The sequence below is a fragment of the Asterias rubens genome, chromosome 19 (genome assembly GCF_902459465.1).
Source record: "Asterias rubens chromosome 19, eAstRub1.3, whole genome shotgun sequence".
In the NCBI taxonomy this organism is placed as follows: domain Eukaryota; kingdom Metazoa; phylum Echinodermata; class Asteroidea; order Forcipulatida; family Asteriidae; genus Asterias; species Asterias rubens.
In genome coordinates, this window is record NC_047080.1 from 784457 (window position 1) to 799200 (window position 14744).

The 14744-nt window shown below is 40.9% G+C and overlaps 1 protein-coding gene across 1 annotated transcript; it reads left to right on the plus strand.

Moving 5' to 3' along the window:
- The first annotated feature begins 69 nt into the window (after positions 1 to 69).
- Positions 70 to 12311, plus strand: LOC117303425 (hamartin-like). Its single transcript, XM_033787616.1, has 18 exons — positions 70 to 134; positions 986 to 1214; positions 1844 to 1947; positions 2943 to 3092; positions 3331 to 3475; positions 3718 to 3866; positions 4057 to 4130; positions 4467 to 4669; positions 5011 to 5742; positions 5908 to 6751; positions 7411 to 7591; positions 8021 to 8184; positions 8491 to 8587; positions 9011 to 9106; positions 9977 to 10118; positions 10439 to 10527; positions 10695 to 10763; positions 11150 to 12311. The coding sequence occupies exons 2-18, from the start codon at positions 1106 to 1108 to the stop codon at positions 12125 to 12127; spliced, it is 4326 nt and encodes a 1441-aa protein (XP_033643507.1). The 5' UTR covers positions 70 to 134; positions 986 to 1105; the 3' UTR covers positions 12128 to 12311.
- The last annotated feature ends 2433 nt before the right edge of the window (positions 12312 to 14744 follow it).

Consider the following 14744-nt stretch of genomic DNA (forward strand, 5'->3'; position numbering starts at 1 on the left):
TGCTCACAAGAGGGCGCACTTCAAAGTTAGTGGTCCTTTTTTGGATGGTGTACAAAGTGTGATCTCCTACCTAGAGTCCTATAGCCCTGACATTAGAGAGTACTGACTGCTTTGTACAGCTCAATTTCATCAAGGTAAGGGTCATTTGATTATGTTGAACCAATGCCTATAGGACACAAGTAAAGTCCTTCCACAAAACCTTTGAATGTTAAGCAAAATGAAACCTGACACCAAACGAAACACCCAGACTACTTTCCACACTAAAACCATGGTAAAACTGAACTACACTACTTAAGTTATACAGTACACCCAGTCCATTAGACGGATTATTGACCTCTGACCTGTATAGCAGACTTGACCCATATTTGTTCATATAGGGTGCATTCGTTTAGCTTCCCTGGGTCGACCCTAGTGTGTGGTGGTTTTTTTTCCCAGGACGAACGTGTGCAGATTTTTACCCACGTTCGTCCTGGAAAAAAAAAACGCCACACACCGGGGTCGACCCAGGGAAGCTAAACGAACGCACCCTGGCTAAATGAGTCAATATCTTTTTGGTAATAAAAGTATGGTAGTACCTGAACTTGTTTCATCTTGGGACCACATGGTCCTACACTCCCAATACTATACTACTCCTAGTTATTTCGGTTTCGTTCTGCTTTAGTCGCTGAGTGATAGCGGAATGAAATCAAAATAGTTGTAGGAGTAAATGGTCCCATGGGTATGGAATCTCTGAATTTAATCAGCACAGAACGGAATGGTGTGTGTGGATTATAAATAGTAATCTATTAATATATAACTTGTGTGAATTATGCAATGTCTAAAAACTAATGGCATTAACCTTTGTTGGCGTTATGTCAGTGTATGTACAGATGCCTTCAGGACAGCAAAAGACACCACCACGGACGCAGTATTGAAAACAAATTATTGTCAATTCCTTTATCTTTTTATACTTATTGGAATATTGTGGCCTCTTGTTTTCTTTCAGGTTTTACGATGAAGTTGCCTATCTTAAAATGCGGTTCATTTATAGCCACGTTGGACTTGATAATATGAAAGTCTTCAAATTTTCTAGCTGGAGTTAGACATAGTTGGATTATCTGACATCATGGCTCAGCAGATGTCCGACCCAAGTGAGTTGTTCCCATTGCTAGAATCCAACGATCTTCATGTCATCCAAGAAATCAAGGCGCTGATACAAGACAATCTTAACTCAGGTGGGTAACGACAAGACAAAAAATGTGGTTTACCTGATTTCACCCCCGAGTTTGTACTTTTGACCCTGAACTGAAGTAATTTACTCCCTTGTACAGTCTGAGCATTTAATATCACCAATTGTGGTTTCTAGTTATTGAACCATACTCAAGATGAATGAAGTAGTGAATGGTCAGACAGTAGGAGCGGTTGACTATGGGCTGTGTACATACATTCAATATATGAGGGCATAGTTTATGAACACCACAGTTGATACCGTTGAGTGGTCAGACAGTAGGAGCGGTTGACTATGTTATTGGTGATGCATTCATTACATGATTGCAGGCTAACATAGTCTATCATTTACTACCAATGAATGAATGTGGAAGATAATATAGACCTTTATCACGGTGTGGCTATCTTGATTTTACTCCATTCCAATTTATTGTAACCAAACTAAGGCCGGACGGAATAATAGTCTGGTGCCACGTTTGCACAATGCATGTTAACATTCATTACTGTAATTGGAAGCAGGGAACATGACCAAGATGGTGACAGCATGATAAAGGTCTATTGAATGGTAAGACGATAAGACTCAAGAGGGAAGATTTTAGAATAATTGTGTGTGTAAACTTTGCTTTGTGATTTACAGCACGTGATCCTGGGTTTCTCAATGCGTTGGTGGATTTCTACATACTCACAAACTCCCAGAATGCACTGGACCTTCTTGCTGGTGTCAGGGAACCCTTAGACAAGGTATGCCTTGTGGCATTTGTGAATTTTATACATTTTTTTCCGAACAGGAGTAAATTTTTGTAATTTGCAACAGAATCTGAGAAGAAAAACCCCGAATAAGAAAGTTAGCTCAACAAAAGTATGCTTACCAGAATAAGTTTACCAGTCAGACTGTAATGTCACATGTACATTTTGTGACTGGTATCCTGCTCATTACTGCTTAGCATAGAATTCTTTACACTAATGTCTTCCTAAAAAAGTAGCTCTTTGAAACTGGGCCTTGGTATACCACACCATGTTTGGTTCAAAACTGACCAGCAAGATGACTAACTCAATGAAACCCTGAGTGCATCCAAGAATGCAGCCAGCAAGGGTGAGAGCGCAAGGTCCATCTTCAAGCAGTTCCAGTCCCTAATTGTGCGAGGAAAGAACGAGAGGGTGAGAGGGCAAGGTCCATCTTCAAGCAGATCTAGTTCCTAATTGTGCGAGGAAAGAACAAGAGGGTGAGAGGGCAGGGTCCATCTTCAAGCAGATCTAGTTCCTAATTGTGCGAGGAAAGAACGAGAGGGTGAGAGGGCAGGGTCCATCTTCAAGCAGATCTAGTTCCTAATTGTGCGAGGAAAGAACGAGAGGGTGAGAGGGCAGGGTCCATCTTCAAGCAGATCCAGTTCCTAATTGTGCGAGGAAAGAACGAGAGGGTGAGAGGGCAGGGTCCATCTTCAAGCAGATCTAGTTCCTAATTGTGCGAGGAAAGAACGAGAGGGTGAGAGGGCAGGGTCCATCTTCAAGCAGTTCCAGTCCCTAATTGTGCGAGGAAAGAACGATGAAACATAGACCTGATTGCAGCAGTGTGGGATGTAGAAGCGGGATCCATGTCCTCTAGTCAGGTTGCCAGTTGTCTAGCCCTTGCCAGTTTATGTCCACAAGGTCATAGCGAATACGATACATCATTTCAAAATGAGACCAAAAACTAGATGGCTGTACATTAATATAAATATTATGACATTTCTTGACAGCCATTGATGGACAGAATGAATGACAACATGAAGGCGGGCCACAAATTGCAGAGTTTGACCTTACTGAGTCATGTGGTGAGACGGCAGCCATCTTGGCTTCATAAGATCGTCCAAGCTCCTCTATTTATGTCTCTGCTGAATTGCTTAAAGGTAATAGTCCATTCTAACTTGTTAGGTTTTGTTAGCTTCGTCTCGTTTGTGTCCTTGGGGTCCAATCTGTTACAAAAAGTGTCAATTGTACATAATTTAACAGGTTTTTTTGCTGAGTTATTTGTAAAGTGCCTAGAGATAAATTGACAATAGGCGCTATGCAAATCAAATTTATTATTATTATTATTATTACTAACATAGTTGTGCTAGCAATGATGTCTTTTGGTTTCTTACCTAGATGGATATCGATGTTCCAGTGATTATGTGTGGCTTGCTGTCGATAACCACCTTGCTACCCATGATACCCAGCCTGGTTGGTCCTTCTCTGCCGGAAATTTTTCGGGTATTCTCCCACCTTGCCTCATGGAATGTTAGAAAACCGGGTAGGTCAAGAATTGACCCTAAGTATTATACTTCAACTCTCCTACTGTGTGATAATCGTCCGAAAGGTTACAATGTTTCTGCGCCTTGAACACCCAGCAGGGTGGATATGTGCGCATTACAAGTCTTATTATTATTATTATTATTAATGAAAGATGCAACACTGCAATCAGGGCCTGATTTCACAAGTGTCAAATCCTACTTATATTGCTGGTTATTCATTAAGGACTTTTTTTCTCAACAGGTGGTATCCCTGATGTTTACCAGCTCCATTTACAGGTAGCGGTGTATGCACTCTTCCATCGACTCTACGGCATGTACCCATTGAACTTCCTCCAGTACCTCAGATCTTATTATCAGAATAAGAATGAGGAATTCAAGAAAGCTGTCTTGGTAAGTGAAACAGGGGTTGGCACCAAAGTTTCAATCACACTTCCCTAGTAGGTGCTGCGCTGCTGTGGTGGTTCTCATAAAAATACCTTCTTATAAAAATCTGTCAACTTGGTAGATATGTATGCTATAGAACACTCCAGTATTAAATCAAGTCATAACTTTATTTTGTTGGTCATGTTTTTATCTGTAGCCGATGATGGAGCGTGTTCGTATGCATCCTCTGCTAGTTATCGGCACAGCTAGATCCGAAACGGAAAATGCAAGGTGGGTTTAAATCAAATTGAATGCCCTGACTGCCCTGACCAACCTGGTTGACTGATCAAACCAGACCTGACTGAACTGACCTGACCTTTCCTGACCTGACCTGACCTGACCTGACCTGGCCTGACCTGACCGACCTGACCGACCTGACCGACCTGGCTGGCTGACCTGACCAATCTGACAATCTGATTGATCTTATTGACTTGACTAACCTGACTAGCATAACTGACCTGACTGAGGTTATGGTTTATGATCAAGCAGGTAATCTTAAAATTAAACAATATCTGTTAGAAGAAGATTGGGTTGTTTATGCTTTATACTTGTGTTCTTTTCTTGAAGATGGAGGAAGATGGAGGTACATGATGTACTGATGGAGTGTGCTCGTGTTTCATTGGATACAACAGAATCTGCTCGAGACGATTCCTTCAACTATGTCCCGATACCTGTTGGTTTTGACACTGAGAGGAGAGGGTCAAAGGGCATAGCGGCTGGGATCATGGGTCAAGGCATGAAAACTTCTTCCCCCATTGTTGATGGTCATGGTAAGAGTATGGAGGTTTATTGTCAACATTTCCAAGCCAGTTGCCTTCCCATTTGAAACAGCATGGTGGCACTACTCGGTACAAGTGAATGTGTGTACTGTATAGATGAACATAACAATTAGATTTTACAAAATTGAAGTGTGATATGACAGTAGATGGGAAGGATATCTAGGGTTCATTTCAGTCAAGCATTTATAAACAATAAGAGCAAGTTTTAAATGAATCCATTCTCTCATTGAAGCTAGACTGGATGATATTGAATGGTCATATAGTAGGAGGGTTAAGACACTTGTAATCTGATGTTGCTGTCAACTCATTTGAAAATCGCTTTTCTTAACAAGGTACTGAGCTGTCTCACAAGCCATTGATACAGTGGGATAGTGACTCTAAGAAAACAGACCCCGATACGCACAGCCTGGTTTCGTCACAAGAGGGGGGTATTATATCGATGTTCAGCCCGTCCATGGTGTGCGGACTGAGCACACCACCTTCCTCCCATCCTCCCTCCCCATTGGGCAGTCAACTGGATGTCAGTCTGACATCATCAGTCCAGATGCATTATACGACCCCTCTCCAAGAGACACCGACGCCTCAGTCAACACCGCACGATTCCCCTCATCCCAACGCAGCTCTCCATCTCAGCAGTCGTATGTCCAGCATGAGCGAGGGCAGTGTTCACAGCCGTGCCGGAAAGGGATCTGGCGGGAGAGCCGGACGTGGGAAGCTCCCGCCAATCACAACTCACTCTGCAATGTCGTTGTCTCGGACCGTCTCTGCACCAGTGACGCCAGGCTATGAGTCCAAATCCTTGCCGTGCACCCCTCAGAAACCTCTCATGGGTGGCAAGGCATACTCTCAAGAGATCACCAAGCAGAGGAGATTTGTGTGGGATGATGCAGAGGCTCTTGCGACTAACGGCACAGCATCGTTTTCAACCAAAGAGCCTCCTCAAGCTGCTCCTGTTACTGAAGAAAGTGAGGCAAGGAAAGAAAGGACGGAGAGCTCTGTCTCCTTGAGAGACCTTCCCGAAGTCATTAAGGATCTTTCTCATGAGGAGCAGAGACCACGTGATGGTAAGTAAACAAGAGAATGCTTGGTAGGATTTGAAACTTTGCACTGTGGGCCTACAATCAAGTGACACATGTACATTTAAATGTCTTTTTGAGTTATGTTTTTCGGTCAGAACCACCACAACTCGTGTAATGTTTTGCATTTGTTTGTTATTTGTAAACTTCCAGATGATGCAATGAATGAAGAGGTGTCGTCTTTCATTGGTAGTCCTTACACTCCACAGGATCTGGAAACTTCTGTAAACTCATGTATTACAACTACCCAAACCAAAACAACAACTTCAGACCGACTCCCTCTGAAGACGGACCTGACTACGCCTTCCATGACAATGTCATCAGCGTATTTGATGAAAGTTCACTCTAAGGATGTTGAAACAACTCCTCGAGCGAATGGAACAAGTCGCCAAGAGACAGTCAGAACGCAAAGTGATCCGAGTGCAGCACACCGTAGTACGTTGATAAAATCATCCGAGAGTGAAACCCGTTTAAGAACCAGTAGTTTCGGTAACAAGGCGACGAAGAACATCTCAGCGGATCTCTTCGGCGTCCGGAAAGGAAAGGATGCCAGCGTTGAGCATACCATAACACCACAAGGGTTTGTCCCGATTATTGATCAATCAATGGATAGTTTGGAGTCACCGATAACTCGATACGGGACACAAAGTACCACATCAGATACTTTCAGCACCCCTGGGCCGTCCTACAACCAACAAGCACCACCACAAATGCCTTACATGCATCTCTTCAATCTGATCGTTCCGACGTTGCAGAATTTATCCCCCGCTGGGACCTCATCGAGAGATCACTCCCCGGTTGTCTCAAGCGCGAACAGCACGGGTAGTGGGTTGTATTCTACCCCGCCACCTATGTCTAGAGTTGACTCGCTGCCAGTAGGGAGTACACCTATAGACAGTATCGGTAAAGTTCCGCTACATTCGTTGTATTCACCAAGTCAGCTTCTGGATCGTCATCTACAGATGGGGAATATGACTCATGAGGATCAACTTACTGGGTAAGAACCTTCAAAGGTCATTCCACATGCCAGGACCCTGGGCTGGATTTCACAAAGAGTTAAGGCTAGTCTTATCTCAAGTTAGGACCAGTTACTCGTCCTGACTTGGGACTAGCCATACGTTTTTAACATCTCTCCTTGGACTAGTCCTAAGTTAGGACCAGTCCTAACTCTTTGTGAAATCGACCCCACACTGTTTTCAAGCCAAGTAGCTCCTCACTCAAATTTTGAATGTGCGCACTTAAGGTTCAAACTTCCATGAGCCAAATATTTGAACTTATAACTTAAATTTAGGCGGGAAATTTGAACGCTTCTTGCAATCAACTAAAAGCGCCCTCTTTAACTCAGTGTGAAAGTGTCCCAAGTAGTTATGCATGTCGGACAATACAAGGTTTTTACGGGGTTTGCTTTCTCATGTTTATTTCCAAATATCACAATATATATATATAATGTTAAACCATACAAGCATTAGGTACAATGGGTGATAAGTGGAGTGCTTTGGAAATATTAACTTATTTTATCGATGAACAACAATTTTTCAATTAAACCTTCCTTCCTTGCAGGAAATACTGATTGTTACAGCGCCAGGAGTGTCACTGAGTGACGGACATGGGCGCTATATAAGAAGCCACAATTATTATTATTATTATTATTTGCAGATTGTCTCTCGTCAGCCAAGGGGCAGTGGATTGGACTCATTTTGGAGGATCTCCACCAGCGGATGAAATCAAACTACTGAAGGGCCAGCTGCAGTTACTTCACAATCAGCTTCTGTATGAGAGACACAAGAGGGAGGTTCATGCAGAGAGGAATAGGCGCCTCCTTGGCAAGACACATAAGGTACAGTCCCATCTCCTTGTACCGATATCGCTGGGACTGGTAAAATTACCTCTTTATAACAGGCATCTGATATTATCTCCCAAGGTATTGGAAGTTGACATTCGTCTCAGGAACTGTTTTGTCAACTTCAAGTACCTTAGTCTAGATGATAATAGCAGATTCAGGAAGGTCTGTAGCTAAAGACTTTCCAGTTGGAATAAACCTTATGCACATAATGTCATTTGAATAGGGTGCTTCGGCTAGAGGTCAAAAGAAGGTTGCTCATTGGCCCATCATGTGCGCCAAGCGTGCACAGATTTTCATTGCATGTTTTTTTAAATTGTTGCATCATGATTATAAGATGGCGGCGTGATGATGTCAATGCCATTATACACACGGGGACATTGGTTGTATTGTTCAGGGACATTGATCAAGTGTTGTTCATTGCAGGCCAAAGCTCTTGAAGAATCCAATGCAGCAATGTTGGAGCAACGCCAACTCCTAGAAGTAGAAGTGAATCAAGTCAGAGCGGCCTTCAAGTTACTCCGAGAAGAGAATAAACAACTTAGTGAAGCTAATGGCACCAAGGACCAGACGCATAATGCATTAATGAAGTAAGAATACTCATCAGCTATGTTTTAATGCTGCTAAGCATGGGAAGAACCTGCTAAGTAGTTTCGGGTTACCAGTTTAGTATCATGAATTTTTTTATATCGTTAATAACTGGTGCTCCACTACAGTTTTCGTTCAAGTTGTTTTCTTGCTTTCGATACGCATGAGACTTGCATTGTTGATTATGGAATTTTTTGGGCTAAAAAAAAGAAGAAATGTTTGTAACTATAACTTTTATAAGTATTTGTATGAAAACATATTTGTATGTTGTTGGTGTTTCTCTTATTACCTACAACTTTTATTTTCAGGAAATTGCAAGGTGAGAATGAGCACATGAGAGATGCAAATGAGGAACTTCAAAAGCTTCTGGTTCATCACAAACAGGAAGTCGATAAAGAAGCAAAGGTAAACAAGAATGCTTCAACTTTGAACTCTAACCTCGATATATGAAGGTTATTAGCACTAGACTCAAGCTCTGATGTTTCTGATCAGCAGAGTGTGGGTTTGAGTCCCGGTCTTGACACTTAAACATTATTTCTTTGTCATTCAGATGGGATGCAAAGCTGTAGGTTCCGTACACATGTGTTGTTTAATGCACGTAACAGAACCAAGTAACACTTATCCCCAAGCCTCTGTGTTTCTGGCATTGTCTGCTGAATGCACTCAGCATCCTTTTAATTTTTTGTTTTTTTAAGCCTGTCTAAAAATGTTTTTTTTGGTCAAAATTCAACCCGTGAGTATCTCTTAGCTAGATCTGTGCCCTATATAAGATTGTAGTGTTTTACAGTATGTATTTGAGAATTTGAATTTGAATTTGGATTTTTTCAGGAGTTACAGGCGGCTAATGCTAAATTGTTCACAGTGCAACAGGAATTGGACAACGCTAGGGCGGATGTAGCAACCAACAGACACCTAAAAGATGAGGTACCTGACCTATGACATTTGCCTAGCAACTCTTGCATCAAGACGTCCATAGGTCCTTTATAAAACCACAGCTTGGTCTTTATTGGGCTTGTGCTTGGCCTTTGTCATTCAACCTCGTCACACGAGACAACTTTTACTGGCAACAGTGCATTCTACGGGACCACTCATTCTCTGTACAGTCACACCCAATTCAGAAAACAAAAATAAAAAATAACAACTTTGGAAGCCAATTAATAATTTGTCAAACAGTTTCTTACGATCCCAAAGAAAAATATGTGTACATTAAAATATGAATGTATTTTCTTCTTAGAGATTGCCTGGAACTGGTTGCCTGTAAATGGCCCTGTGTGACATGGGCCTTTAGGCTTTGTCTGTTATTTAGAAGATTTGCGCTTTCCTTACAGGGTTTCAATCAAGCATTGGGTAAAGGCAGTGGACACTATTGGTAATTACTCAACATAAATACTAGCATAAAACCTTACTTGGTAACAAGTAATGGGGAGCTGTTGATAGTATAAAACATTGTGAGAAATGGCTCCCTCTGAAGTATTGTAGTTTTCGAGAAAGAAGTAATTTTCTATGAATTTAATTTCGAGACCTCAGAATTTGATTTTGAGGTCACGAAATCAAGCATCTGAAAGCACACAACTTTGGTGACAAGGGTGGTTTTTCTTTCATTATTATCTCACATTTTTGACGGCCAATTGAGCTCAAGTTTTCACAGGTTTGTTATATAATGCATAATGTTGAGATACACTAAGTGAGAAGACTGGTCTTGGACAATTACCAATAGTGTCCGGTGTCTTTAAATAAAGTAATCGGTGGAGTTCAAGACATAATGCCGTTCTTTTCTCCTCACTTACTCCCCAGATTGCTCGACTGAACAGGGAGCTATTACTGATGGGTGAGACAAACACAAAGTATCAAGAGAAGGTGGAGGAAGCGCGAAGGAATGATCATAAGACAGAAGAGACTGAGATGAGATGGACCACACTGAAAAAAGACCTCGCTGGTAAATGAGAAATTAAGAAAGAAATCGTTGAAAGAAAGAATCAACCCCAACAAGTTTGTCTTAAGTTTGAAAACTTTGCATGGTAGAAAGGTTTGTGGTAACACCATTGTCCAGAAAAGGCTAAATGTTTCTCAATTTATTTGGCAACTATTTTGGCAACTATTTTCATGATACCAGAGCATGATATTTTTTTTAATGTTGTGCCAATTTCTTTTTTAGAAAAGGCCAAACATTTCTCAGTGTGTATGTGGCAACATTTTTGATGATTCAGTTTGTATTTATCAGGCGTTTTGTGTACTTTTTTGTTTGACATTTTTCAGTTTCTCAAGAGTCGTTAAAAAGAAAGAATGTTCAGACGGAAGCTGCCAAAGCTCGAATTGGAGAAATGGAGGCATCACTTACACTAAAGGTTTGTAGACACTTGTCTTATTTATTGATCTTGATAGTTTGGATGATTTATTGGGATTATTTCTCCTTAATTAATCCTTGACTGTGTGACAACTGTTTGAAAGCTCATATGTTTGTCAACCAATATTATATTTGGGGCTTTACATTTTTTTTTTCTTCATCTTTCAGGACGTTGCAATGGCTGAGCAGAAACGTTTTTTGGAAAACGTAAAAAGCCTCAACAAGGGTAAAATGGAGGTAGGAGTGACACTTTTGTTTGACCTTGAGGGTCAAATGTTATTTTGATAAACACATAGATTTGATTGGAGCTTTGAGCTGAGGGAATAACCTCATCTAATAAGCATCTTATTGTTGCATTCGAACCGCCTTTAGGCCCGGAGTTTCATCTTTGAGACGGCTAAGCTATTTTCGTTTGGCAAAAGGCACTTTCATTGGAAAATCTCAAAGTCTTAGTCTTTTGATGAGACATGAAGGCCAAGACCAAGGGCAACAAAGGCCTGTGCAACTCCAGGCCAGCTCCTTGACTATACATGTTTTGAAGAGTTAATAGACTTGTCTTTCAAAAAAGAGATCTTGAAGAAAAAAATAATGTTGGATTGATTTTGGATTTTTTTGTTTTGCAGTCGATGGATGCCAAGTACAACGCCCTCAAGAAAATCAACCAATGTCTTGAGGCTCACATCCTGAAACTCACCAAGAGCTTGAGGGAGAGAGAGAAGGAGACTGGTCACTTCAAAAGACGTCATCATCTTGTGTCGCCCCAAGGCATCTCCCGTCGTCATTCTGGTCCATCGAGCGGCGCTGCTGATCAGAAGATGGAGAGAATGGAGAGTTCAGATTCAGGAGGAACATCTTCATCTGGAATGTATTCAATCCAAACCTCATCTCCAAGAACTCTTGACCGGAGTCAGTCTCAGGACGAAACGTACCCAGTGAGACCAGTAGATGTGGACGCTCATCTCGTCGTTAAAACTGAAAGCGACTTCTCACAGACGTCTCTGTCTGTGAAGGGATCAAAGGATGATCATCTCACCCCTAGTCATCTATCCGGGTCCCATTCAACCCCTCGCTCTAGCCCCATGAGTGAGTGGGAGAATCTAAGTGGAGAGGTTGATTTGAACAAACCTACTAAAAAAGAACCTGCAGAAGCTATCCTTGTCCCTAAACCAACAGAGAGGGCAGGTTTTGAGCGGCACGATTCAGGTAGCCGTCTTCACATCAACAGTCCGCCTTTAGTATTCAGCGATACGTCCCCCTTCCAGCGAGTCCAGCAGAGCCCTCGCTTGTCCACAAGGCACAGCTCTTTCTCCCCCTCCAGCAAGATCTCTTTAAACCCCCCGGTTGAAATCGGCAGGAGAGCTGCCAGCCAATCCTGCCCGGATCTCGACTCGTCGGGCAGCCAGTTTACGAACTTGACTCAGTCGCAAGTCGAGGGAGGGGAAGAGGACATACAGGAGGAGGAGGCATCTGAGGGAACCTCGGCTTCACCTCCAGGGGCTGTTGTGGACAGTGTAGAACCAAGAGTGTTCCATCACGGCTTAGCGTCTATACTACACATGGAAGCCAGTATTGAAGAAGCAGACTTAAGCAAATATAAATAGTCAGTTATTCATTTTGGGTAATGCACAATGGTCTTAAAGGCAGTGGACACCTAGCAACACACACAGCTTTATGTTGCATACCCTTTGTGGACTTTCCTTTGTTCTGTTCACTTACAGACACTGGACACCATTGGTAAATGTCAAAGACCCATCTTCTAACTTGGTGAATCTCATCATGCACTAAATAACAAACCTGTGAAAATTTAAACTCAATTGGTCGTCAAAGTTACAAAATAATAATGGAAACAACACCCTTGTCACACAAAGTTGTGTGCTTTCAGATGCTTGATTTCGAGACCTCAAAATCTAATTCTGAGGTCTCGAAATCAGATTCAAATATTTTAGTGGGAAATTACTTCTTTCTCTGAAACTATGTTACTTCAGAGGAAGCCATTTCTCACAATGTGTTATACTATCAACAGCTCTCCATTGCTCGTAATCAAGAAAGGTTTTATGCTAATAATTATTTTGAGTAATATTACCAATAGTGTCCAGTGCCTTTAAAGTATATGGGAACTTTTTGAAGGGCACCAAGGCCATGGCTTTTCTGGCCTTCATGTAACTCCATGCCTGTAGCGATCCTAAAATCTTCCATGTGGGTCGCCCTTGTATTACATTGTTGTTCCATTGAGTCCTTGATTCATCTTCCATGTACAATGAATGTTGTATGTAGAAGTAATGGCTTCACTTGCGGCTTTTCAGGTGTGCAGCGGTTTCAGTCTTCTGCCGTGTTCAGTTTTCCGTGACTTAGTACGGCACTAAGAATTGACTACTTGCGCTTGCTGTTGCAGGCGTCGCATGACGTAATGTTACCGTATTTGGTCATTTGGAAAACTGAACACGGCGGAAAGCTGAAACCGCCACACCGGGAGGATTGCCAATTATGCAATGTTGCCTTTAAAGCCAATGACAGCCAATAGTTCAGTACACACTTCACCACACTAACCACTGTCTAACTATCAACTCCTGTAGTCAAATAAATGGCACAGCAAAGGGAAGGGTTAAAATTGAATACATTTCCCCTCGAATACATTTCCCTTGAGTAGGATTATAAAAGGGATGCAACTAGTAAAACAAGGAAGTTGTTAAATGTGGCTTTTCATGGCTGTTGTGCTTGTAAAAGACTTGATAAAAATAAACCAACTTTATTGAGGTGTTCATGCACTATGTAAATAAGATATGAAGCAAATTTCAATGCACCAATCATAATTAATTCCATTCTTCTAAGAATAATCTAAATTAGATTGTAAAGCACAATGCTATATTAACTTGTATCTGAATTTAAGAAACGGTAACATAGAGTTTCAATGCAAAACTTCCATCATATACTTTTAATTTGTTGATTTACAAACAATTTTTTTTAGTTAAAAACATTACAGTATTTTTAATTTCATCTTATGCATTAATAGACCTTTATCTTGCTGGCACCATTCAATGTTGTCCTGCTCCTAACCTTATCAATAGCATTAAGTAATACAAAATATCTTCATACTAAAGAGAAACCTGACTTTTTTTGTGGAATGCAGAAAATAATAGCTGCTGTGTTTGATATATACATGTATATGTGATGCAGAAGTGTTGTAGTTTTAAGAAGTCCACTCGCGCTTGTGTGAGAACTTGGTTTCTTAAACTTATAATATGTGTAACTGTTTAAGAATTTTTTCAAACCACATTTTCTGATTCATATTATGTTTAGTATTGCCCCAATCAGGGCCCAATTTCATAAAGCCTGTAAGCACACAAATTTGCTTAGCCAGAAATTTCTTCCTCGATAAAAACAGGATTACCAACCAAATTTCCATTTGTTGCATATTGCTTGTTTGTGGTATTCAGCTGCTTGCTTATCCTGTCAATCACGTGGAAATTTGGTTGGTAATCCTGTTTTTATCAAGGAAGAAATTTCATGCTAATCAAATTTTTGTGCTTACAGGCTTTATGAAGTTGGGCCCAGGATGTTAGTGAAAGTTAAGCACTACAGGCAACACCATCCTCTGAAACATGCTGCTATACTCTTTATGCTGTTTCAACCCTCTTACTCTTTGACCATTCAATATCCTACCTTTTTCCCAAGGGCTAAAATAGCGCGCCTTCTTTTAAACCAGGAATATAATTATTTACACTCTCATAAGCCCTATCTAAGGCAGGAAATCAAGTTATTTTTATGGGATATAAAAACACTTATCTTTTGTGCAATCATTTGTTATGCGTCATTATATTTACCTGTAAGTTTAATATTTTTGTTTACAAGTTCATTGGTTATCATTATATAAACAATTACCAACATGTGGAGCTTGGCATTTCTTAAAGTTGATCGAAGTAACATGTTTTCAAAAGATACCATGGGCTACGATCTTTAAAAAAAACTCTTGAAATATCTTTCTGGTACAATTGAATTAGGTAAGTTTTACTTTGGAGTTAAAACTTCCCTATTGCAAATAGAACTTCTTGAGAAAAACCCCAGTTATTCAACAGTCAATCTTTAATCTGTGTGTATGATTACTTATTCATCATAATTATATACAGTGTATGTCCTTAAAAAAAAAGTGAATGTTGCAAAGTGACAATATCTATATCATTTGTTTGAAATAAATGTCATTGTGACTTGATGCTGGCTTCT